The following is a 27,167-nucleotide window of genomic DNA, read 5'->3' on the forward strand; positions in this document are numbered from 1 at the left end:
TGTTAAGTGTGGGAATTTCTTTGCATGTCTCCCCGCTGTCACAATATTTGATTTTGGAGTACGCATATGGCAGTAACAAGCACCTTTTGTTCAAACCTTGGGGAAAAGAGAATAGGAGAAAGAGGTTGATCTTGGGATTGTTCTATACGGAGGATGCAGGAGGAGATGTTGAAATGAGCACCTGGACCTTTTTGCTCTTTTTACATGGCATAAGTTATGTGTATGTACAATAATCTATCAGGAAACTGAAGATACAGCTGACTGTCTGGTGGCAGCTTAAGTCTCACTCGTTTTTCCTCTCAGCTGTGTGTACAGTAGTTCAGAGTGACATGGCAGTCAGGCACTAGCACTTACTTTTCCTGTCTTCTCCAATGGAGAGAGAGAGAAGGGATTGTAGCAAGTGAGTTTAATCCTCTCAAATTGCGGGACACTCATTTTTGGGGGTCAGAAGTTCTGCAGATAAGCATGGAACAAAGCATTAGCAATATACCTTTTTCCAGCTTCTGTTTTAATTTTCTGCATACTTTGAAACTACTAGCTCTTTTGTTTCCTGCCTTATTTTCCCCCTAATCAAGATTTTTTTGTATATTATCCACCTGAAAATTTGAATTCTTTATCTTCAGGCTACCTTGACAAGATGAGTAAATGTGATGTTTGTTACTGCAGTGGTATTGCCCTTGTCCACGTGAAACTGATGCTTCTACCCTCTGAGAGGTGTCTTGAATCACCACAGCGTGGGGTTCTCTGAATGTATATATTCTGAATAAAATAAGAGATACTTCATTTTTGGAGATGATGAAAAAGAGATTTTATTCACTCTGAGCTCTTCCTAGGGTTTTTTTTTTCCCTGAAGGAGAGGGCAAGGTGTCAGTCAGTCAGCAGTTTGTGCACATAGTGGAAGTAGACTTGCAGGAAAAGGAGGATGTGAACAAAGCAGTCTGTCTACAGTTGTATTTTGCATTCCTGACCTGTAAGTATTGCTTTCCAGTTAATCCCTCCTGTAGTCACCACGTGACCTGTGTTTGACTTTGGTTGTTCCATTTTTGTTTTCTGGAGTAGAGTTTCCTTGGACCTCTTATGTGTTATTGCTTTTATTTTGTTCCCTCTAACCAGCTTTGGTTTTTGCCATATACACATGAAGTTATCATATGTAGTAAGTAATTTCCCCGCAAGAATCCTCAGTTTTCTTCATTCATTTCTTCTATGTGCAGAACTCTCTGAAGTTGTTGGCTTGTTGACTTGATACCATTTTTTAAGTCTGAACAGGAAATACACTAATTGCTTTGCAGTCGCGTTTGTTCTGCTGTGCAGGTTTAAGTCTATCACATTTAAAACTGGAAAATTCAGGTGGTCTTTGGCATTGTGTGCTTTCTCTCTTTAAATATTTCTGTGGAATCCATCAGGTGTTCTTTAGAAATTACACCATTTATTCTAGATCTGGGATTTTTTTCACTGTAAATTGCTTGTGTATCCTTTGCACTGTGGCATAAATTATCTTACCCTTGTACTTCTGAAAGAAGAGGGAAGGTATTCTGTTTTCAAGTAATGGGATTCATGTCTTACTTTAACAGTTAGGAAAACAAAGAGTTACAGTGATGGCAACTTTTCCTCCCCACCTTCTTTGCAGATCAGCTGGCTCCAGCTTTCAGCAGTATGGTAAAGGTGAAATGAGAGAAGCCTGTTGTGCGTGCTGGTGAGCAGTACGCTATTGCTGGTTTATGTTTAAGGAATGAGGTTCATCTAGGATTTTGTTATTACGTATCTCAGAAAGCATTTGTCAAGGTATCATGACACGGGCTTTCCCATCCAGACGGGTTTCTGTGTACAGCATATCAGCTCCATACCACCCTGAGCAGGCTGATGGGCAGGTAAGAGACAGCAGTTGTGGTTTACATCAGGGGCACAGTAAACAATCTCTCTGACATCTTCTGATTAGTATAGACCTCTGCTGATGTGTATTGATCTCTGCTCTTTATGTGCAATTGCTTCTAACTAAAGTGACAGCAGTTCTTTCCTCTCTCTTACCCTGATATCTTATCATTTGAAATACAAAAGAGTGAAATGCATGGGTTTTGTGTGTGACATAATATGAAACACATTGTCTTAATCTATTAATTTGTATCTGATAAAAACTAAAAGAGCAAATATACTGAAAGATGATACAATGGGTCTCTTTCTGTTGCCTCACAAACTGATGCCACCCTGTCTTTCTTTAGGAAAATCTGTATATTCACTACTGCACATCTTACCAAAAGAGCTTGTGTCAGAAGTACTATTTCTTCAAATGGATGAGACTGTGTTTCTGGAGAAGATGGCTTCTAGGAATATTATCTCTAGTTTCTTTATCAGTTACAGTAATTGTGCTAATCCTGCACTGTTTGCTCTGTAAGTGTTATTTCCCCAGCACTGTCTGGATGGGATGGTGGTTTTGAACTGTGTGAATGGTTAGTTTCAAAAGCTCTGCGCTAAGCAGTTAATGTGTGTGCAACCACTGAATTTCATTTCTCCTTAACATCTTTGCTAAACAACAAAACGCACAAAAATCAGTGATGTTGATAGTTGCGCAAGAAGGCATGTATTTTATTCCTAATTTTTGTCTCTGCTTATGAATACCGTCATTATTTAACTGCTATCTTTCCAATAACCTTGATGAATTAGCAGTCTGCCTTCCAGTTACTTTCTCAAAACAGAACGAGTTCCTAGTTTTTGTGTACTTCACAGACCTCAACTCATAGCCATGAAAATAGTCTCTCTTCAGGAGGAGACCCCTGCAAAAAGAAGGAAGTTTGACAGCTACAGCATTACTAGTAGAAATGCTTATCTGAACCTGTACCTCTAGCAATGGGACTCAGATCTCTGGCTGTTAGTATACTTTTCAGAACTAATGCTTGCTGATGCCAAAGACAAATATATGCTTCTGCAAATGTCTTGTTCTGTAACCTTTTCCATAGTGTTAGATGTAGCACATTAGATGTGCTGATTTTTTAAATTTTTTAATTTTTTAATTTTTTTATTTTTTATCCTCAGCTCCAGCTTTCTCTTTAATATATATTGGTGGAAGTGTAGAAATTCCTAATCTGACTTACACAAGTGATCTCAATGATCCCAGCTCCCAGAAATTTCTCCTGCAAGCAGAGGCAATCCAAAATTATGTAAGTCCCCACATATGTACAGCAATAATTTAATCATATTTATTGCAGAATCAAATTAAGATTGAGGAGGAGACTCCAGTTTGAGTCACAATTTTGTGTTGCTTTTTTTTCTTTTTCCAAATAATGAATTTAAAACATGTCTCGTGGAGCTGTACAGCTTTAAGAATACAGCTGCACAGCTGTGTCTTTCTGAGTCTTTCTCTCTTACCATAAAGACAGCATTTCTGAGGTTTTTATGATTATGGATAAATTATTATGCTGGAAGGAGTTTGTTCTTTTGATTTGCATTTATGTACTTGAAAATTCTTCCTTGCTACACATTTTCTCTTTGAGCTGCTTTTGTTTGTTTTTAATTCTAGCTCGCATTTAATGCATAGCTGTTTTGGTTTGCTCTTCTGTTCTTCCCTAAACACTGCCTGCTTTCTTGTGCTGCTGATGTGGGTTCATGTTTTTGAGATCAGTAGTTTCTTCTCTGCTTGCAAACAGAAGATTCAAGCACAAAGTAGCTCTCTGTTAGCCCGTATTTGCCTCAAGGGGCTAATTGAGTGTCTCTGAGCTGCTTCGTGCATAGCCAATGCACTTTGCTTACATCTAGATTACATGACACAAACTTGCCACAACTTCTAGGTAACTAAATATGTGAAGCCTTATAGTGAAATATGAGCTGGCTTGATAAAAGCTTATTTTTCATTGTTAAATACCAAGAGCTTTCTTGACGTTCTTACAAACGTGTTCACTTTGAATGTGAATGTGTTCATCTTTATGATCACTGTTTGAGACATTTGTTGAAATTGTTTGTGTCTATCATGTGTAGGGGGTTTTGGAAGGGAAAAAAATAGGGTAAATACTTCCCAATGTAAGACATGTTATTGACACTAAAATATAACATTTCAGAGTTACTTTCACAATTTATCTTTACTTGTCAGCTCACAGAATCCTACAAGTGTTCCACCTTGGGAAAGTATTATTTGAAGTCCATAGTGGCTGCTTTCAGGTGGGTACTTTTCCAGCATGTGGTTTAAATATGAGATCTTTAATTGTGTTAGTCTCATCCTTTTGGCAGATTTTACATTTTTTACTTTGGGATAAGGTGCTATGATACTGGGATAATATGCTTCATGGCAGGAAATGGAAGACAAGATAAAAACGTGAACTAAGCTCTAAGATAATAGTGTGATCTCAGATTAGATAGAGAAATGAAACCTGACTAATGGTGCCTTTGTTCTGTGAATCTGTTCATCTACTTCTGCTTAATAGCATCGTAGTCTAGCATGTTTTTTTCATGCGTTGCTTATTAAGGTTTTCTCTATTCAAATGAAGCTCCTTTCTAGCCTTTAAAAAAAAAATTAAAAGCACTATTTAAGCTCCTCCTGACAAATGTGAATGCTTTGAGCAGATGGCTGCTACTGCCCCAGTTTTCTGAGAGCTGGAAGGTTGGTCCATCAGCAGTTTTGAAAGGATAGTTGTGACGGACTGTCTCTTTGAATCACTGAAAAATACTTTGTATGTGTATCTCTACGTATCATTTATATTTACAAGAAATGTGTGAAATGTATCCAATCATAGGCATACAATTGTATTGTTGTGTGGTAAGAAGCCTCAGTTAAAAAATATTAAGGCAAATGTATCTAGAACTGGAATACAGGCTTTAAAGTGTATAGCATTTACAGCAGGTATGAAAGCATCTGATTCCATAGAATTATTTGGAAGATTTTCTGCAAGGAGTAGATTTTTGTTTGAGTATTAATGTTCAAACTGCTTTTTCTGTTTTTCTATTGAGCGTGTGCGTGTCTATACATCAGTTGCTGAATGAGAGCGCTTTTTGCCATCATGTTCATCTGTAATTCTTTGGCAGTTCAACTGACTATCAAACTAATGCAAAACAGAAATACAAAGGAAATCACAATCAAAATGCTATCTAGAGCGTACTTATGACACTGATGCTTTTTCCTTTACACAGTGAAGGAGAGTATGGACTTCGAGCTTACTACTGGAATACATTCTGGGCACCACAGGATATTACTGATTCTCTTAAAAAGTTAATCCCTTTGGAACAAAAAGAAATGAGTAGTAAACAAATGCCTCACCTGTTCAGTACTTCTGGGGAAGGAGATTTTGATCTTGTTACAATGGAGCTTTTTGGTAACAATGTACCTGTCATTTAATATCTATTCTGTCAGTTTTTCTTTCTTTCATTTTTGTCTTTGGATTGTGTAATTGATAGTTACTAAATTTCAGTTTCAGATTCTACAGAATACAATGTGATGCTAAAATCAGGTAATTATTCTTCAGTCCCATATTACTCATATTACTTTGGGGAAAAAAAGAAGCAGCAACAGCAAAATAAAAAAACTGTGCTAGGAAAATGGCAGATTCTGTTATCCTTGTATCTGTGGGGCTTATTAATCAAACCAAACTAGAGATCTTCCCTGGCTTGAAAGCAGCTTACTAGTTTTATTATGATCTTCTGAGTAGCATAGCTGAAATTGAATACTCTGCACTAAACTGAATTGAGCCATGTGTCCTTGGCACCTTAAAAAAAAAAAAAAAAAAAAAAAAAAAAAAAAAGCTACTACATATAGTTAAACAGAGTTTTGTTTTCCTTGTGACTGATTTATTCTTAGTTAGTGATCATTGAAATACTGTAGAACTCCAGTTGGCTCTTTCCAGTGTTTTAATACCATGTATGTCTCAAGATTGGTTTCCTGTACTTAGTGTGCAAAGGAAGAGGCAGGTTTCTGGCAGAGATTATAGTTGCTGCAGACGAGTCCCCTCCTGCTTTTTGAGTGTTCAGTGAGCCAGTGGTGATGGTGAAACAGTGTGCTTTGTTGTTCAGAGCGGAAGGAGGTGATGCAGCCTGGAAAGGAAAGGGGTAGATTTGTAAAAATAAGTCAAGAGGAGATTAAAATGATCAAGAAATGCAGGTAGGTGTTTATTGTCACCACTTATGAAATTTTCACCAATTATTTCTTTTTCAACTTCAGTTTTTCAGCTACTAATATAGATGCTTTTATACAGGGGTATCCTTTGACCTCTATGCAAAGCCAGGTAACAACAGAACTCTAACTCTGATGAATCCCAAGAAGTCTTTTTATCAATGGAGGTTGCGAGTTCCTTCTAACTGTGTGGTGAAACTGGTAGTTATCTCGTTGCATGTTGTTGCTTCGGAGAGCTGTGCATCACACCGCTTGTCTGCATACGATTTCCTTCTTCCTCTGCAGAACAAGATTATTACAAGGTATGCCAGTATGGGGCAAAAGACGTTCATGAGATGTAGAGAAGCTGTCTGAAACTGCTGTGTATGAAATTGATCTTGATTGGGCTTCCAAAATGTAAGAGATTCCAAATAGAACTTAATTAAAATTCTTGTATAAAATGTATGATAAAAAGATCTTTCATATTATCCACCCTATAATCATTTATAAATTTCAGTGGGTTTAATTTTACATTATGAATCATTTTTTCACTATGTGGGAGTTCCTAAAATTGCTGACACAAAGATACAGACTTCATTTTTTTACAGTATTGTATTTTATTAGTTGTAGAAAATGCCTATTTTATAGTAGTTCATTCACAGTCAAACCTCTGTTCATAACAGGCTTACATCCATGGAAGGCTTCATCTCCAAAGTTACTTTGAAGTCCACTTGCATAAATGAGATCAAACATTATTGTAATTTTCAGCAGCCACACTAATCCTAATTTTTCTGAGTCAAATTTTATGTGTGGATGTGTGAATGTGAACAAAATAGTCTAACAAATAATTTTAGAATAGTCTCAAGGACAAAAAAAACCAAAAACGACAGACCTATTAGGTAGAGATGTAGATGTTAGATGCACATGCAGATTCAGTTAGTAGTGTCTGGAACATATTTAATCTGTTGTGCTTTCAATTTCTTGGAATGAGGAGATTTTTCTCTTCAGCTTTTTTAACAGAATTTTGTCTCTGTTCTTAAGCAACGAGACAATAGACCTCATAACTGTTGGTGGATTGTCAGAAGGCCAGGTTTATGTAGTCTGATTCCTTCTGTAATTAATCAAACTCTTATTGTCTCCAAATCAACAGCACAGTACATAGCTAGCACAGCATGGAGAATCCCATGCCTGATGCTGGGCTGCATACACTCTACTGCTGACTATGGGTTATTTCCTGAATGGTTTCTCTATTGTGTGGTGGCTCATCCTATTACGATCCAGAAATCGATAGTCAACCATATGCATGAAAGCACCATGAAGCTAGCAAAACCCACAAATATAGGATGCAACATTTTTAGAAAATACTGATGCAGTAAGTTATAAATAAAATATCAAGAATATGTACATGTGCTGATGTTTATCAAAGAATTTGATTTGAGCAGCAGAGAAAAGAATGTGACTGAAGTGGTGTTGAATGCTCTTAGGATATTTACAAACAAAACAATTTTCTTGATTACTTCTATTACCAAACTTGCAAATGTTCCTTTTTACTTACTCCTATTAGCTTTCTACTTGAAATTTTTCACACATGTAGAATTGTAAATTAATGAAATAAAATACTAAATACACTGTAGATTTAAAAATACAATAAATAGTTAGAGATCCATTAAAATCATTTCATGTTACAAGGAACAGCAAGTACTCAGGCTTCAGGATATAATTGAATTCAATTATTTAAATTAAAGAATAATAAAAGGAAATAATTGCCACAGATGGAGCTCTAAGTCTTGTAAAAGCTCTTGGGATGTGAAATCACATTGAATGCTAAAAGGCTGAAGATACCTTGGGCTCATTACCTGTTGCAAGGGTGCTGCACTACACTGCTGATCTGAGCACTTCCAGGCTTTTTCATCAGTACCCATTGCTTCTCATTATTACAACTGCTACTGAAATAACCTAATCTGGTATTGCCTTTCTGATATTTCTACAGGTCTCAGAGGTCCAGCACACCTGTTATACAAGAATATCTGTGATGCTTATTCTAAGTTGCTTAGCAATGATGCAAGGAAATTAGTATCTTGTGTAGTATCAGTGAGGTGGAACAATTAAGGGAAAATGGTAGCCAGGGAAATACTCCTGAAACAGGTGATTGGATCAGTGTCATTTCTGACCAGTTACTCAAAAAAGGTGACTGGACTGTGGCAAGCTTTTTCTATGCAATCTTTTTATTATTTCAGGTGGTGTGGCTCTGGAGCCTGGACTCCTCCAGTTATACGTTTAACTTCATCAAGTAATGTCATGTTACTTACCTTCTCACTGGACCACAGAGAAGAAAGGAATATGCTAAAAGCTCACTTTCAAGCAATCCCTAAAATTGGTTAGTGACTAACATAAACAAACATGTAATGCAAGCACATTTACCGCTTGTTACCTCTAAAAACAGTGATACTTCTTGAATGTATTTGGGGGGGAGGGAACGTTGACACATAAGTCAGTGAATTGTCCTTCTGATCCATTTAAAACAAATCTGAGAACTGAACAAAGAATAAAATCATAGAATATCCTGAGTTGGAAGGGACCACAAAGATCATGGAGTTCAACTCCTGGCTACACACAGCACCACCTAAATGGTATCCAAACACTCTTCGAACTCCATCACCTTGAGGACATGTCCACTGCCCTGGGCAGCCTGTTCCAGGGTCCCACTGCCCTCTGGTGCAGACACTGACCCCCATCTGTTTACCTAAAAGAAAGCCAGTAACTATAGGGAATGGGCATCTAGGAGAGAAACTAAAACCTCAAAGGTACAGTTCAAAGGTGATGTACACTTTCAGCCTCAGAACCAATATGTTCAAACTTTTTGGTTTACATGGAATTAGTCACAGGTATCATTTCAGAGGACTGAATGCTTTTTAACTTATGAAAATGCTCACAGGAAGTCCAGAGGTAAATTATAAGTAGTAGTAGGAGTATTCACTACTGTCTACATTTCATTGTTTCTTCCATTTAATGTCAAAGACCTTTTGGAAAAACAAACACAAAAAAACCCCTATGATCAGAGGTATTTTGTATTTAGTCCCAATTGCAATGTGATTTAAAAAAAAAAAAAAAAAGAACCCATTATTCTAACTCTGTGCATAGAGAACGATCCTAGCGGGAGAAGTAGGCTCTCCACTTTAACTCAACTGAGATAACTGTGCTCTTTACTGTTATAATTCTCCTCCAGTGTGTGGTGGTCATTACATTTCCTGGAATGGAAGTCTGAGTTCTCCTTACTACCCAAGTTACTACCCACCAAACATTGACTGCAGCTGGATCATCCGAGTAAGTTGTGGGAAGTATTCTGAGTTGTGGTGACTTTGCTTTATATTACACAGACATAAGACTGGGAGAAATGACTTTTGATGTTGGTGAAATGAAGGAAAAACGTAATAAGACCACTCCACCTGATTTCTCAGGCACCTCATTGTCCTCTTATGCACAAGTACTGGCTGTGGAAGAGAAGGATTTCCAGCTTCCAAAAGATTGAGTGTTGCACATGACTGAAATAAAACGGTGGACAAGATGACAATTCCTAACAGCTGGAGAAAACTACTCATATTCTGGGCTTTATTTCCATATCAGAAAGAGAAAAAAAAAAAAAAAGTTTATGTAAATCCATGTCTCAAACAGTACACGGTACACTATTTCCTTGAGCTATGCAGCAGAACCTTCTTAAATTTCTTAATTGACCTTCTAAGAACATGTGGTAGTGTAAACATATTTTGAACATCAGATATAGTGTTTTCTGCTTGCTGCAGAAAGGCTTACATTTCTTATCTATCACAGTCTGGCCAAAGGTGGGCTAAAAATGCTTCTATAGATCTTCAAAGTAGAAAAAAATTGTTTATTCAAAGGTCCTGCTGTGAATCATAAAAAATATCATATTTTCAATCCATTGTAAAACATGATTTACTTACTATCTCAGCAGCAGGCTTTTTTGTTTTGTGGTTGTGTTGATACTTCACTTATCCTTTGATTTTTAGGCACCCTCCCCTGCCTACAAGCTCTCGCTAAAAATCCTTGCAATGCAAATTCAAGAGAAGTCTCCGGGGTCCAGTAAATGTGATAAAGACTGGTTAGAAATTGATGGAGTTAGGTAAGTCAACATACTATCTTCTGACATGTCATTTTGCACTTTGTTGTTCAACTCATCATACTAAGGAAAAAGGTCTCACCAGGTTTGCTTCCACTGAATTTCAGCAGAATAATGCTTACTCCTTCTCTAGTACTAAACATTTGTCATTATGATAACTTAAGCATACAACTTTTTCTACAGTGATAAATACTGATTTCTCTTGAAAGCAACAATGAAAACTGCAGGACTGTATGCAGCTGCAGTGGATCTGAGTATTCCTGGCTATGATATCAACATGGGTGAAGAGCTTGCATAATTACAATTTTCACTTCCTATGCCAGTTACTCTTTAATGGTTGTAACTGTTTTCAGCAAATAATGCAAATAAAAATGTTTATTCAGGGAAAAAAGAAGTATTCAGGGTGATTTGTCTCTTGGAAGAATTGCATTGATATGGTAATAGCTGTTGGTTTGGGTTTTATGATTTCCTTGCTAGATATGCAGCCTCTTGAGTTTGCAGAATCAAATGGCAAATCTGAAGTTAAGCATGCTGAGAAAGTGGTTGGTGTTTTTAAAGTAGACTCTGACAATGACTATCTTGCTCTCTCAGAAAAGTATGGCGGGGTGGAATGGAAGGTATTTGTTAATATACTTTCTAATACTTCTGTTCGGCCGGAATACTTATCACACACACAAACAACAATGACAACAAAGAATAGCTTATATCTTTTTTGCATTGCTTTAAAGCTTTTTGGCATTTGTACCCCTCAATGATAGGAAAGGCAACTAGGTGGTAATGGTCAGTTTGGTCAGATATCAACTCCTTTTAATTTTGCCTTGCCAGATACTGTAAAGATATTTCAGAAAGTGGCAGAAACAGAGAATATGGCTATTCTGTTGCTATCAACTTCCATTCTGATGAACTAGTCACCCATAGAGGATTTTATATTGAATACAGAGCCTTCAGTCACACAGACCGTAAGTGCACTTTAAAAGGAGCTAACAGAAACCATTTTTGATAGACAACGTACATATGAAACAACTTGCCTTTTTGCTTGTTTTTGAGAGGAATATTTAAAATGTTATTGTGCATTTTACTGAACAAATGAACTACTTATTTGCCTTTTTGCCAATGCCTTACAGTAGCCAAGATGCAACAAGCAAACTGCATGACAGAGTTGCGAAAAGTGCAATTGTTTTGCCAACAGGAGTTAACCATGACATTTAAATTCACAAATTTGCATGCTCTGAATCAACTTTCAGCTTCAGAATGTGAGTTATGACTGAAAGTCAATGAAAACCTCTTGCTGGCATGTTCCATGAAGATGGTTGGGTTTCTTACAGCCCTTCCTTGACTCCTCAGTCTCCGTGCTTCAGAATCAGTATTAGGGATATTTTTGAGACATTCAGAGGACGAAACAGGAGTTTTTTCGAACATGGATATGTTTGTTTCTGACTTTTCTTAGACAAAACAATGTGTCTGCTGTATATTCTAAGTACTTGATTTCTGCTTACTTCCAGAAACACTTATTTACTTATTTTCAAAAATATTATTTTTGTTTCTAAACAGACTGACTTCCTTTTGCTAATGAAATTCTAGGGAGTGGAAGCTCTCCATGACTTAAAAAGATCGCACTGTGAAACCTCAAATCCTCAGCTTGCTTGACTGAGCATGAGCATAGTTCTTTAAATTGGTGACTTAGAAGTATTTATGTATCTTAATTTTCTTGCCTCTCAGACTCTTATAGAGGAATTCCTGTTTTGAGCTACTAGTACTGGCTGAGTAGTGTTTTTTCTTCCTTCCAAGGCAGTAAAGAGAAGAAAATGACTCCAAATTGGAACTGACTAAATAAATGTGGGACAAATTCAGCCTTGTTTAGCTGTTAATTTGCCTCCAGTGCTGGAGGAACAAAAATTGACCTGATCAGAGGAAAAATTAAGATAACACATGTTCACTAACTATATGTTTGAATTATAAAGCATTTACAGACCTACCTTCTTCAGGTTGTACTCCTGAGCAGTTAAACTGTGGTGATGGAAAATGTAAGCATCAACATAAGACCTGTGAAGGTGGTGATAGCTGCAGGGAAGACAGCAATGAAAACAACTGTTGTAAGTATGTATTTTTTGCTGTTTTCCAAGAGATGGTGGAAGGCAGGAGAGATGTGTTCAGTTTTATTTTTAATGGAAAACTTTCTCATTCAGTCTGTGAATCTCTCAGTAGACATTCAGATTAGAAATACAGTTGAATTTTTCTACATGTAAGAATCCAAACCAAGGCTTTCTTTTTTCCTCTTCAAGAAGTACTTTTGTAGTCAGTGTCCATTAACTTCCTGAAAATGACTTTAAGCAGCCATTTCTATTTGTAATGGTAGGCACGCACCATCTCCCTCCTCACACAAAATCAAACTCAGACTTCTTAGAGGGTTCCTTTTTCCACCATTTTTTCTGTGAGTTCAATTTGACTGACTAAGCATACAGTGTACTTCTACATTAAGTATTTAGATTTGCCTATGCATAAATAGAAGGTTGGTGAAGAGCAAAGAAGGTCAATGTTATCTCCAAATGCTTCTTAGTAATTCAATTAAGTACACAAAATCTAGATGCTACTTTCTGAACTTAACAAATAAATGCATCTTTAGCTATTTTCTGCCATAGCTTAGCTGCTAAGTATTCCCTGCTGTTTTGCAGCAGGAATGATTCATGCTGCTTTCACAACTGGTTGTGACTGTTTAAGATAAATGACATGATCAGTCTACCAATGAGGACCTGTTGTATTTTAACCTTTCTTCTCCTACTGATTCCTGTGCAAGTACAACAACATAAGGCTCAACCACAAGTATTTACTGGGATTATAAATGCATCTTAAGAGATGTCCTCTGGCCTATAATCTCGATGACTAAAAGTAATAACAGTACTGTTACATGAGAAATCTGCTTAATACAATCTAATTTGCAAAAGAACTTTAAATTCAATTCCCTTGTGATGTGGACCTATTTTTGGTAGCCATCGTGCTTCTCATCACCTATTCGTATAAGGTGAATGGAAATGCTTCTGAATTATTTTCTGAATTTAGTATTTCTACGTACTCTTTCTCAGCACCAGGTACAAGTTTTGTAGTAGTAAAAACATAACAAGCATAGTGTAACTAGTTTATGGGAGAGTCTAGAGCAGAAAATAATGAAGCAAAATCCAGGATAACAGTGATTTTATTTGGAAGATCTAACTTGCTTGCTGTGCATTTCTGTTAGAGCAGCAAATTCTCACCCACTGCTGCCTGATCAGTACCAAATAACGTAAGGGATAGAGACATTATAGATTTGGGACTTTAGTCATTTTACCACATACACATCTTTACAACACCATTATGGGCATTGCTGGTACTAAGAATGTCTCCTTGAATTTTGCCACTATAATGTTTACCTTGTTTTGAATCTTAGGTCCTTGATGTAGCCAGCAGAATGTCCTTGTTTGCTGGAAAAAAATCCCTACTGCTATTTCGAGGTTGCTGTAAACAACTGATAATAAGATTCATAGAACCATAGAATGGCTTGGGTTGAAATGGACCTGAATTATCATCAAACTCCAACCCCCTTGCCGTAGGCAGGGCACAATGTCAGTGGATAGGTCAGAATTCCTATATAGCAAACTATGATAATTATTAACAAAAAATTTATTGGAGATTGCTTAACTTTCTCTTATAAACAAAAGCAAACTTCTGAATAATCTCTGCTTTGTAAATGTGTGATTTGTAATGAGAATAGTGCTAGTATCAATAGATCTGACAAGCCTAGTTTACTCACTTTAAAGTCAAAACGAATGCAACTGAAGGCTGTGCTGTCTTTCTTCAGGGATGACTGAGATTTAAATTAGTGTGATTGATTATTAATCCTTTTCCACAGAGGGAACTGTTTACATTAGCACAGGCTATGACTTCAGGCAGATTGGAATGTGTGGCTTTGAACAACTCTTGGAAGAGTAGGTTAATCATTTGAAGCTCTGGCTTTTAACATGTGACACTGTTTTCTCTCTAATTTCAGCCTACAAAAGTTGCTTCCCTTATGCTTACAAATGTCTTAATGGAAAATGCTTGCTGAAACCAAATCCTGAGTGTGATGGGAAAAGAGACTGCACAGATGGATCTGATGAAATGAACTGTGGTGTGGTAACAGTTATTTGAAAATTAGTTAAAGACATCACAAATGGAGTTAGGAATTGGATCTATTGTCAAGTATTACTGTATTAAAAGTTGATAACATCAGATGTAGGTTTTAAAAATATTTCTGGTAACATTTGCATGAAAATGGACATTTATATTTTGTGCCTTCTCACTTTAAGCTTACTGATCTATTCATTTCTATCTATTTATTTCAAGCAGTGAGTGTTTCCAGGTTGTTAAACTGGTAGATCTTGTTGCTTGTTTGATCTGAATAAAATGCAAAGACTCCTGGAGCAGTGTATATAAGTAGGGAAAGGAAAGATCTTAATCCAGGAAATCGTTGAAAACAGCCCAATTTAGGATTGCATTTAAATGGTTTTTTGGGGGGTTATTAACCTCTTAGGGAATCTGTAATGGAGGATAGGCAATGTGTGGTTTATTCCTTCGGCATTTTTCCAACTGTAAGAAAATATTTTTTTTTTTTTTTCCTCCTCAGTGGCCTTCTGTTCTGTAAGTAAATGTTAATTTATGTATGCAGTGTAACGAAATAAAATGACTTTGTCTTTTCCTTTTCTACTTTTTCCTTTTACTTCTATTAGCTTGTGGAAGAAACCAGTTTAAGAAAAGCAGGATTGTTGGAGGTGAAGATGCACAGTCTGGAAAGTGGCCTTGGCAAGCAAGTTTACAAATTGCAGCACATGGCCATGTCTGTGGTGCATCTGTTATTTCCAAGAGCTGGCTTGTATCTGCTGCCCATTGCTTTCTGGATTCTGATTCCATAAGGTATGGAAAAAATATGCTGTCATAGAGTTCTGCAATTTGAATTGATAATTTTGCAGTACTGATTTCAAATGTCTGTAGTAGGTATTCCGTGTTCTGATAAATTGAATAAGGTATAACTGTGATGTTATAAGTACACAAACTCTTGGTGCATTCTCTGGAAGTCCCAAATAGCTGAAGTAATTTTTCTGCCTCTATCTCTAGTGGATCCTGCATAGTAAAACACACTGCTTTATTTTTGGTAAATGCTCACAAGTGTTCAGTTTAGATAGTGTAAACTGAAAAGACATGCTTCCAATGTGTGACAACCAGGAGAGATTAGTAACACACTTCATGACTTCCAGAGCTCCATGGTTACAGTTTGAAAAACAGAAAGTCATACATTTTATTTTCAGCGATTGAAAGTATTCAGTCGCTGAGACTGAGATTGTCTGCATGACAATATACTAGACGTAATTTACAGTAAAAATTTCATAGCTTTTTTGTAAGATTATCTGGTACTTGTGCAACACATAGCACATGTTCAGACAAGACAGAGATAATATTTTACTTGTCAAGTACATTGCAGTTGTCTTGACGCAAGGTGTACATTAGTTCCAGTAGTATGACTGCATATTAGTTTTTGTGTTGGTGACAAATGTTTTGTATTCCTGTGCTCTACATTCAACGCAAAACAATTGCCTTCATGCTAAGCGTTTTTACTAACCCACTAATTCCTACAGTGTTGCATACAATTTTGGAAAATGTGTTAATGCCCTCAGGAAAGAGACTATACTGAATAAAGGCTGTAAATACTTCAGAGACAGATACAGCAGTGCACTGCTTGTATCTGAGATGTAATCTAGCTTTTATTCAGCATGGAGAAGTTTGTTCAGAGAATTGCCCTGAGCTGTATACATATCTCGGTTATCCTTAATTAAGTAGATGACCTCTCTTTTCATACACAGAAACATGAATGTGTATGAGGATTTTTCCAGTTCTGTATGCTCTGGTGCATCTTGATTTGTCCTGAATTCTAGTATCTGAGGCCTAATGGTTTTATTCCATTATCAAATGATGTAATTACAGTCATAGAATTCTCAGAATAGCTGTCCGTTTGTGTGTTGATTAGACTTTTGATGCATGAGCTTTGGACAGTTTTGAAAACTGGTGACATGCAGTAATAAGTTATTGCTGTAGCTAAATAGCCACTTTCAAATTTAATTATCCAATCTGAACAAAGTAATTTTATAATTAAAACAGATGTGTTATTTAACAGAATTTTGACCAAGACCCCGAAGAACTATTGCTAGTGTGAGAATATGTTTTTGAGGCTTGCATGTCAGAACAGTTGACTTTGGCCTGTTTCCTGGCCCAGGAATGTCAAAAGCAATACAGACTTTTACCCAAGACAAGCGTTGTTGAAAGTATAAATGTGCTGATAACAGAGCTCTGAGAAACCCAGCGCTAATAGCTCAGTCTGGTTCTGATTTGGTCATTGCACCAGGACTGACAATCTACCTGACCGTCTGTACCCCATTTTTATTACCTGAGATTTGTTCTAAGGCTATTTATGCAACAGATTTCTGGTGAGTTGGTTGAAGTTGATCTCTGCACCAAAAGAAAACACTACAGCCAACTGCATTACTGAGCAAAACTGCATGGTTTACCATGGCATAGCATATGCCATTCTGTTTTCACCATACCTGAATAAAAGTCAGATTTGAAAGCATTGCTCTGCAGGGTGCTTTGCTTACTGAAAAGATGGCTGAAAAAAAGTGCTTTTCCAGGAATTGATCTTATAGCTCTGGATGTTATTACTGTCAAAAAGGTAATTTAAACCATTTCTTAATGCCTTAGGAGGCATAGTAGAACATCTGTCTTCATAAGTGGTATTCTACTCCATTCATTTTATTTGATGAATCTCATCAAGTACCATACTGTTCCTAAAATGGAGTGAACAGGCACTGCATTGCTTTGTAATGGGTTGTTCTAAAAACATTCTCTTTACAGATACTCTGCTCCATCAAGGTGGAGAGCTTACATGGGCTTACGCACTGTTAATGAAAAGAGCAATCATGTAGCTATGAGATCGATCAAAAGGATTATTGTCCACCCACAGTATGACCAATCTGTCTCAGATTATGACATAGCCCTGTTAGAAATGGAGACACCCGTATTCTTCAGCGAGCTGGTACAGCCCATTTGTTTACCGAGCAGCTCTAGAGTATTTCTTTATGGAACTGTCTGCTATGTAACTGGTTGGGGAGCCATAAAAGAAAATAGTATGTTCATTTCCTGGATATGCTTCTTGCAAGTTTGACTTAATTTTAAATGTTAACAGTGAAATATTTATAGTCTTAAGAGAATTTTTTTCTGGTTTACATAATAGTTCTATTAAAAATTTGAAAATGTCCGAATTGCAAGGCCATAAATTCTGAATATACTTGTAGTGGGCAGTAAGTATCAATACACATAATCTGTATGGGGGCCAGAGATGATATCACAGATCACTGAAAAACAAATATGCTATGTTTACAAAAAACAAGCCCCTTTCTATCTTCATAGTTCCATTTAGCCGGTGAATAGGTCATAATCTATCTTCAAGTCAAGGAAACAGGAACTTGGAACTACAGAGTAGAAAGACTTTGTCTCTAAGGCTGTGGTTAAAAATATGGAGCCCCTGAAATAACTGCATGGGTTTGGGTGGGTTTGGGTTTTGTCTTTCTCTTAACAAAGAGTAAATTCATGTTTATCTCAGGAGGAGTGCTGACTGCAGATCAGAGCAGCAAGCTGCAGGGAGGAGGCAGGAAAAAAAGCAAGCAGAATTATAGAGAGCCACAGAGGAGCCTGCAGGATCTTGGCCCCATCACACAGGAGCCAACTTTGAGACTTGAGTGTAGAGAGCTCCTCAGCATTGCATTAGTCTCCACTGTTGTGCTGAGATCAAACTCTTCACATCTAATCAGAAGCCATCTGCTGTGGTAGTGTTGGCTTTCCTAATATGAAAAAAATAATAAATAAATCTAAGATAACCACTTAATAGCCTGATAAGTTGCATATTATATATATATATATATGTGTGTGTGTGTGTGTGTATATATATAATGTATATTTATGTATATGTATTTTTACATGATACCTTCTTATAATATCTTTTATCAAAATAATTTAGGTAATATTTAAAATCAATCTAAAGGTATGTGGAAAAAAAAAACAACAACATATTTTTCTGTCTTGCCTATTTCATTCCCAACTCACTGAAAGAGCCTAAAGAGTAAACAAACTTCCATTCATCCAGATATTGAAAAAGTTCACTTTTCACATAGTGACTCACTATTGGACCAAAACATGACTGAGGATAGTAGTTCACAGCAACACCTTATGCCAGTGCTTTGGTATAGAATCAAGCTCCTAGTATGATTTGTGACTTACATACTTGAGTTTCAGTCTCCCTTTGCTTCCAGTTTAATTCCTTATCTCCTTATCCATAAGTTAAAGGATGGGAAACAATGCAGGAATTTCCTTGGCTAGGCCATACACAACATTTAGAGAGAACCATAGTATAAATAACAACAAAAAACTTTGGGCACAATTTGAAAAGGCATTGAAAACTAGTTACATTCAGTGTTATGTTGTATTATTTTTTTATAATTTTATGACTTTTCACTACTTTCTGGCAGAATAAGTTCATAAGAATAAAGACTGAAGCAGTAAGAGAATATTGGTGGTACATACAGACCTCTTTGTCTAAAGACGTCTGTGTAGGCAGCAGTGTTCAAAAGCTGAGGGCAGGCCACAGTTAAAAGAGAGAGGAATTTCCATCTATCAGTTGGGTGGAGTTTGAGTTTGGAGCGTTACTCCTTTGTTTTGGCGTGTGGTTTCCACTGTAGACATCTGTACTACTGACATGTTTGCAACATTTGTTTTTTTTCTAGGTCATCTTGCCAGAACACTGCAGGAAGCTAGAGTGAGAATAATTAATCAAAGCATATGCAGCAAGCTGTACGATGATCTCATCACATCTCGCATGCTCTGTGCTGGGAACCTTAATGGTGGCACTGATGCATGCCAGGTAATCTGGGGCTTGTTAAGAAACTGAAAATAAATGTTTACTTTCATTGGAAAACGTCAGAGTTTAGGGTAGTATTTTTGTTGCTCTTCTCCCGTCCTTAGTAGGAGAGTGAGGTGTCCTGAATGCATGATTAATTTAACACAGCAATTAAAGGTCTTCAAAATAAGAAAGGGAAACTAGCATAAATAATATCTGAGACCTTGAGAAATTCTACTTCACAAGACAAGGAGTAAAATGGGTTGAAAACAATTTTTACATCTCCAACAATTAATTTTCTTCTATAGAATCGTAGAAATATAGTAGCAGTGGCATAAGGATAAAGAGAATGAAGCTAAGAGTACCTGCACTTTTTGCTATTTATGATGTTTTTTTTCCCCCTTTTTTGATATCTGGGTGTTGGGATTGCAGCAGTCTGATGAGAAATGTACTGTTACAGTTGCAAACAAATATGTAATGCAGAAAGTAAATCTGGTAAATGCAATTGAAGTGCTGCCTCTTTGTTTCATATGTTTATTCATGCATATAATGAGTTTTGATTACATCATGGTATCACGAGTTATATGATCTAGTTTACTTGTGCACACAATCAGAAACTGTCCTTTGGACATACTTCAACTGCCTTAACTCTATCTTCTTTTTCCTCCTAGTTGTTTTACTACTTGTGCTATTTATTTATCTTTACTAAGATGAATATTCACTTTATGAAGTACAAACACAGTCATTTTTCCAGAGACTGTGGAAAGGGAGAAAAACATGTTACTGAATTTAGACAGCGGTAATTTGATATAACTTTTGTGTAATATATAGTTTTCTGTTTTAATGTGATAGGTGATTACTTTTACAGTATATAGCTCTTAATGGGTCGAACTTCTTCATGCACAAAGTACTCTTTGTAGGATCCTCTTGTAGTTTCTAGGTTCTTAGTGAAGTATTATTTTGTTAACTTAATGTTCCATTTACATATGATTTTGAACCTTATAATTGTTTTGTTTAAATATGTTGTAATACCCTAAGGCTTTAAGTTCCTCCAAAACATGTGTTGCGTAAAACATGCCCTTAGATTTTTGGATGGACGTTTTAACTGAATTTGTTATAGACCATACTTTTTAATCCAGTTTCCAATACAGTATGCTATGTTGTGTCCCAGAATGCTGGCTCTCTGGGTCTCTAACATTTTTGTTTGTAGCAGATTTATTATTTTTCTTCTGTCTCCAGCATATTTCCTGTGCAGTGCTTGAGATGAATGACGTTGAACTTCAGGCAATTCCCACAAGCACCCTGAATATCCTTGTATTACAATTCAAGCCTCGTCAGCATCCTGATTTATTTTATTTCTTCATGGTCACATAACCTGTGTAGTACATTCGCAGCTTGTGTGAATTTTCCAAACAACTTTTGTCTTTAGCTGATGTGATAGTTACAGTGAGAAATAGTGTATATTCTTTCTAGCTTAGTTATCTTATCACTCTTGGGTGTTCTCTGGTTTTACATGGTTCCTCTTTCCAGGATCCTTCCTCTTTCTACCTTCACACAGCTCCTTCTGTCTCTCACAAGCAGCTGAATAACTAACTGGCCAGAATATATAGACTTCTTTCTCAAAAACTGCCTCTAGATCAGCCTCTTTGATAATCCAAATTGCCAGTATGACAGCACCCTGAGAGAGAGGATTAACTGTTCTGACTTCTTTATCAGTAGATAATTTTGGTTAGTTGCCTGTCTATCATTGTTCCTTTCTGGTATGTGGCTTTCTTCTGGCCTCTTGCGTGTTTTAGCTCCAACTGGAGGCAGCAGAAAAACCCCAGGCTCAATTTGGAGGATGCTAACTGCCTTGAATACATCACAAGAATCTGAAGATATAAGCTGTATTTATAAACTGTTCAGAATTCTGTGAACTATCTGTTCAATGTAGGCATGCAGTGAAGGTCACAAAGCATTTTTTAGTCCAAACATGTTTTGTTTTTGTGCGCTAAACTAAACTGGAATCTTTAATTTTCTATACTGTACAGACCAGAATGTTCCCTTTGAGAAGCCAGCTCTTATTTGCATGTTCTGTGGAGTCTTTGTTCCTTTCCTTCACTCTATGAATGTGGCTGCAGACTTGAAAATGAAGCTGCTAATACCTAAACACACATTTCCTTGGTATTCTTCTGTTCCTCTTTAACACCATAAAGACTTTTGCTTTCAATCTGAAACAGATTACGGTCAACAGTAGTAGAGTTACCTCTTTCCATCCTTGTCTTTCCTTCTCCCCCATTCAGCTTATGATGAGTTGCTTTATGAATCCTGTAACAAGACACCAGCAGGGAGTAATTTTTCACTTTATTCTTGCCTTTGTGTTGTGTTGCTTAGTGTGCTAATTCTATAAGTTAAAACAAACTGAATAAATTCAACATTTTACTGTGCTCTGTATGCATATGCTAATGGGTAAACTCCCCTTGTTTCAGGGAGATTCTGGAGGTCCCTTGGCCTGCACAGGAAAGGGAAATAGATGGTACCTTGCTGGCATTGTGAGCTGGGGTGAAGGATGTGCCCGACGCAATCGTCCTGGTGTATACACTAAGGTGACAGCACTTTATGACTGGATTCGTCAGAATACAAACTGATGTGCCAAAGAGAAAATGCAGGTCATCCCCGTTACAAAAGCCTCTTCCTACGTTTTCATGTACATGAGAATGCTGCTGGCTGTTTCACTATGAAAGAAAGCACTGTCTTAATACAGAAATGATCATTTGTCATTCACTTAATGGCAACTGTTTGGATTCTGACCAGCTTCAAATAATTTCAGGGTCCTTATGGATTCATATGTCCTATTCCCTACCAGCAGAAACAGAGTTGCTATGTACCTTTGCGCAGGCATACAAGGATATTCATGCTCGCATCCCATATATACTGACATATATTCCCTTACTGATATTACAGGATTCTAAATGTGAGCAATTCCTCTGTTGTTGTTTTTGTTTGTTTTGGTTTTGGTGGTTGTTTTTTTGTTGTTGTTGTTGTTGGGTTGTTTTTTTTTTTTTTTGTGTGTGTGTGTTTCAGTCTACAAATAATTTGATCAGTATGTCATACAGGTTTGAGATGAATTTGTGCTTCAGTTTTGCTGCCACTTCGTGGCTGCTCTTTCCTGAACTGTAACTTCTGGGCTGTCACAAATGTTATGATTTTAAAAAAAACAAAACAAAAAAAACCCCTGTATTTTAATTAATTAAACTAAAGAAAACTGCATGTAAAAACGCATTGTGAATTATGCTTCTTTTTTTTTAAGTTCTTAATAAAGACCTAATAAGCTATCGGTTCATCAGCAAAATGTCAGGAATTTAGAATACTGTCCCATTCCTATCACTAAAGGCTGTAAGTACGTACTTGTGCATGTAACTGATTAAGATAAAACTGTATATTTGTCTTATTTAATGACTGTTAATACCAAGGCTATTTATTAATTCCCTTCTTTGCTATTAGGCTGCGTTGAAATCATGAAAACCAGAATTATTTCTTTCATAAAAGAACTGGCAATCAGCTCTCAACTGTAGCACACAATGGTGTGTAAGTCGGTTTGTATTCAAGATTTGACTATATTTTCTTCTTCTTTTTCTCCACCTCCAAGCAGCTGAGGGCTTAATTAGCAGCCGTGTGGGAAGCGGTAGGTGGCAACTGTAGTGGAACGGTGACATTGGTCCCTGGGTCATAGAAGGCCAATGCTTCAGTGGGTGCCAGAGACTGCATATCCACCTGCCTAAAATGAAAAGCTAGAGCTGCCTGAGGAGAGAAGGTATCACATGAGCAAAACAGACCGAAATGCACAGTGGCATTTTTCTGGGGGCATCTTGCAAGGACTCTGTTTCAAGACTATTGCTTTACCAGGAAGTCTTTCTTGTTGAATCCAGTCTTCTAGTAAAAACAAGCAAAATCTTGCACTCTGAGACTCTCCTGATGAACCTGGACAGTTTCCTCAGTCTTTATTGCTTTCTTACCTTCTCTTTGCACAGAGAAAATACTTGTAGTGTCTAATGTCTGCAATGTGTAACAAGTAGATTTTTCTCATCTCTGGCTCCAGCATGCTCTGTGTATTCTGGCATGCTTCTGGTGGGTTTGTGCTGCTTTCTTTGATGTCCTCGGTCTGCAGTGAAATGAGTTTCAAGGTAATGTTCTCTGTTTTGTCTCTTTTCCATGGCCAGAAGAAAGAGTTGTGCCCGTATGATGAAAAAATATTAAGAGGTTCTTGGTCTCAGTGAAAGTAGAGGAAATGACACCTACACTTCTATCATAAGATCACTCTTTCAATCTTAGTAGTATCTAGCTTCAAAAACGATAATCTGTTGATGAGACTATAAGCCAAATCTCACTGATCTGAAGATTCTAATGCTGCTTATGATATTTCATAATTCTGGCATTCAGTTTAATAAAGGATCTGTTTGCATTTTCTAGAGGGTACTATAATCATGCTGCATATTTGGAAGTGTTTAGCTTTTAAAACAGGTGAAAAAGATGAAGCTGTCTGCTTGAATGTCAGTCCTTTCAGGTCACAGCATGCTTTTTTTCTGAAGTACATAAATATGTGTTTCTTGTTTAGCCACTGGTCTTTGGGAAAATGTGAGAATGAGTTAGTACTGCAATTTTCACACAGTGTGCTTCTTGTGTCTAACAGGGATGCTGCTTCTCCATCCTTTCTTGCTGTGGTTTTGGGTATTCCCCTTGCTGCTACCCCTGCAGCAATTCTTGTGTCAAGCTTCTTACGTAAACTATACTCAAACCTATATTCTGTAGGGGTTTTAGGTAACTATAAAACATAAGTCATTCACTTCTTCTTTTTCAATAAACACATGATAAAAACGTAAGTGTATATGTTTCCTTCATTTGGTTGTGCCTTTGAAATTCTAAAACTCGGATACGGTCACAAGTGCATTTGTACTTTGGAGTTTACATTTTCGGTAAAGCTAAGCCAAACCTGCCTGCATTACAAAAGCATGCATTTAAGGGCATTTGTTTCTTTTCCTTATTTAGAAACAGCAGTTGTCTTCACTTCAGAATGAAATAGCTTTCCTGCTGTTCAGTCTGAGATAAGAGCCTAGGCCAGAAGGTTCAGATCAGTTCTTAACTTCCCGTTTTACTTAAGAATTGGCAGTTCCATGTGTCAGAAGGGTCAGTTGCTTCGCTGGAAAGAGGAAAAAAAAGACACTAAGTGTGAAAGTTAGATCACCCAGACAACAGAAATAAAGGAGTTCATACAGAGTTCCTTCAGAAGGGTGGAATAAATGGACTTTGGCATTTACAGACTGAGATCTGTAATCATTAACTCACTTGACATAGGAAAAAAAAGTTGCCAGAGAGGTCTTAATACGTGAGTGGAAATCAAGTATGCGAACCCAGTTTTCAGCAGGAATACTGAGAACCAGCAGGTAAATAACTTTCTAGTGAAGATCCCAGGTGAATTCCTATGGATTCAGATACCTGTTTTGATCTTGATGGCTGTTCAGCTTCATCCTCAGTACTCCAGTCTTTTAAATATTCTCCATGGAACTTGTGTTTGTTTTTGTTTGCTGATTTAAACCAAGCCTTATGCTCAGCTCCACAGAATGCCTTTGCCTGGATGACTGCCCCATGACTTCAGCAATCCAAACCTCCTTGGGAATACACTAAGCATAGCAGCCAGAAGAGTTGCACAATGAGAAAATCTGAGGGAGAAAAACCTATCCTCAGAGTTTGGCAGGGAGAAGAAGGAGTGGTGCTGTGAGTGGATATTCCAGCAGAAAGAGACTTTGCTCCCTTTTTAATGAGCTGTCCTCTCTTCTGAGGCTGGAGTGTGAGCATCCTTTTGATCAAAGTAAGAGGAGTGCTCTGTGGCAAGGAAGAAGAAACCCAAGGAAGGAATTAAAACAAGAGAAATAAGAGGAGGTAGGATGAAGAATACTGAATGGGTGGGAGGGAGGGAGAGGGGGAAATAAGCCCCTGGCTACAGTAATTGTTTTATTTCTCGTGGCAATCTAGTGTAGAACAAATCTCAGTTCACACAATGATTTGCTTTGTAAAACCCTGAAGGGCACAAGATAAAATAGAAGGCCACCCCCCTTCTTTTCTTCAGATTTGTTCTTCTTTTTACATGGAATTGAATTCTCAACTTCTCGAGTTTACACTCCACAGTATGCGAATAGACATAAACTCTTCTTTGGCGCCTGACATGATTTCAAGCTTCAGAACAGCTAGAGAGGACAATTACCAGCACAAAGCTAAGAAGTGTTCAGTTCCAAATAGACTGTACTGGGAGACTAAAATTGGAAGCATTAATGGAAGATGTAATCTCTCTTCGTAGTTCAGCAGAACCACAAGTGATGTGATATTTTCCTTGGTTTGTGCTGTCGAGAACCACATCTGCTTGTCTGTATTTTACTGTTTCAGCTGAAAGCAGCAAGGAAAGCAATCCAGTTGCTTTCAAAATCACTTCAGCAAATGACAGCACTGCCGAGGGTTAGTCACCTGCTCGTGCTTGTCAAGGGCTGGTACGGTAAGGCAGACAAACTGGAAAGCCTAGTCTTGCACAGTGGAGTTGTGGAGACGAGGCGAATCGATACTTCCTCTCCCTCCCTTTCTTACTTGGCTTGTGCAGATGATGTTATTTGTCTTTCCAAGGATTTCCCCTTACTTACTGACGTTTTGAGATCGCTCCTGTAAGAACTATCCCAGCTCTCTCACTGTTACAGTCTCCAGCTTCATACCAGAACTACTACTGACATAATTGCAGCTGAAACCAGAAGGAAATGAGCTGGCTCCGTGCTTGCTACAAGGACAGAGGTCCTCACACAGGAACAGAAGCTATGAAAAGGCAAAGCTCTGATGGGGAGCATGAGGTTATTGAATTACAAGGAGTTAATGGGGAGGAAAGTACAGCTGATCATAAGAAGCCTCTAAATTCTCAAGTACCTACAACGAGCAAGGTAGGAAATTCAGTTGCTCATCTGATGCTTGTGGAGCTGCTGGGGAAATACCACACAATAAGAGAAGTGGCATTTCATAGAAACATCATGTAGGGGCTGTTTAATTTGTTTGGAGAAAGGGTTCTCGCTTGAAAACAAAGGCTGAAAGTGTGTAAAATGTATTTATTTCATTTTGCTCAATGAAACATGCTAGTGTAGGAGTCAGATATTATCATGTTTTGGTGCTGTTAGCCTGTGAGCTTTGTCTTAGGAAACAAAAATTGTACTTGGTATTCTAAGTTTTGCTTTCTGTTTTCACGTGTTGCCAGTGGGATTGGGCTTGAAACTAGAAGGGAGAAATGCTGAAACAGGCGTTCTGAAGGAACAAATTGATCTGAAAACGGTGCTGTCAAAGCGAGAGTAAGATGCCCCGCAGTAAAGTTTGTAAACCGTGCTGGATTCTCCCTCTTTGATCTTTGAGCAATTTGTGGTTGCTGACATTTGGTAATTTATATAAGAATGCCCCAACGTCTCAATTAAGAGTAGTGCTTGAGTCCTGGGGGAGCTGGTGCCCAGAATTTAGCTTCAAGCTATGGGACAGTCTAATGCCGGCAGATGAGCGGTGTTTACTTATGAGTGGCTGTGGGACAAAATTCTCATTACTTATTTAAGCACAGAGGGAAAATGTGTGGCAGAGATTCCACATTTCTGTGTGGGCAGATCTTCTGGAACAGATGAGCCCACCTGAGATCTCGGCAGCATTAGTCACAGTCTCTCCCTTCCTGCTCCTGGCTAGCTTTCCTTTTTTGAGCCCCACTCATCATTTCAGTGCCGATCTGTGCCATTAAACAAACAGCCCAGTTTCTTATACCATATAGGGGGCCAGTTCATTCTTTTCTGTTTGGGTGAGCTGAACCAGCCTGCTACAGGATCAGGCAACTTCTGTGAAGGTTTAAAGAGGAATAGGAGAAAGGTGGAGGAGGGAGGCTCAGCTGCCTTGAGAAACTGCCTTGAGTTTCTGTTCAGCCTTCCCCTCCCCAGAAATGTGTTTTCATCTGGGCTCTTTCTGCTGATTCTGGGATT

The 27,167-nt window shown here is 37.6% G+C and overlaps 2 protein-coding genes and 1 long non-coding RNA gene across 8 annotated transcripts in view; 2 read left to right on the plus strand and 1 right to left on the minus strand.

The window, feature by feature from the left end:
* The first annotated feature begins 1,627 nt into the window (after positions 1–1,627).
* LOC107321271 (suppressor of tumorigenicity 14 protein) lies at positions 1,628–22,409 on the plus strand. 6 transcript variants are annotated; one of them, XR_014945845.1, is made up of 17 exons: positions 1,628–1,868; positions 2,217–2,385; positions 3,028–3,152; positions 4,079–4,146; positions 5,113–5,294; positions 5,391–5,429; positions 6,171–6,390; positions 8,305–8,444; positions 9,294–9,391; positions 10,093–10,205; positions 11,028–11,161; positions 12,188–12,295; positions 14,224–14,348; positions 14,942–15,125; positions 17,115–17,386; positions 19,040–19,176; positions 21,621–22,409. XR_014945845.1 is itself a non-coding variant. In XM_032448060.2 (17 exons), the coding sequence occupies exons 1-17, from the start codon at positions 1,788–1,790 to the stop codon at positions 21,777–21,779; spliced, it is 2,349 nt and encodes a 782-aa protein (XP_032303951.2). In that variant the 5' UTR covers positions 1,628–1,787; the 3' UTR covers positions 21,780–22,409. The 6 variants fall into 6 exon arrangements, 2 of the variants coding, with proteins under 2 accessions (XP_032303951.2, XP_085402893.1); XR_014945843.1 differs by having other exon boundaries at positions 14,224–14,343; positions 17,115–17,295; XM_032448060.2 differs by having other exon boundaries at positions 14,224–14,343.
* A 1,732-nt stretch (positions 22,410–24,141) lies between these two features.
* On the minus strand, positions 24,142–24,764 carry LOC146762555 (uncharacterized). Its single transcript, XR_014945858.1, has 2 exons — positions 24,625–24,764; positions 24,142–24,328 (listed from the first exon to the last, which is right to left on the minus strand). It is a non-coding gene; the product is annotated as an uncharacterized LOC146762555 (long non-coding RNA).
* A 172-nt stretch (positions 24,765–24,936) lies between these two features.
* The window catches only part of C1H3orf52 (chromosome 1 C3orf52 homolog), a 34,618-nt gene continuing 32,387 nt past the window's right edge, over positions 24,937–27,167 (plus strand). The window contains exons 1-2 of the mRNA XM_085546777.1: positions 24,937–25,068; positions 25,872–26,105. Coding sequence (XP_085402903.1) covers positions 25,929–26,105 — 177 coding nt within the window. The 5' untranslated portion in view covers positions 24,937–25,068; positions 25,872–25,928. The remainder of the gene's footprint in view (positions 25,069–25,871; positions 26,106–27,167) is intronic.

The sequence above is a fragment of the Coturnix japonica genome, chromosome 1 (assembly GCF_054131305.1).
Source record: "Coturnix japonica strain WE chromosome 1, WE-NBRP24, whole genome shotgun sequence".
NCBI classification, from domain to species: Eukaryota; Metazoa; Chordata; class Aves; order Galliformes; family Phasianidae; genus Coturnix; species Coturnix japonica.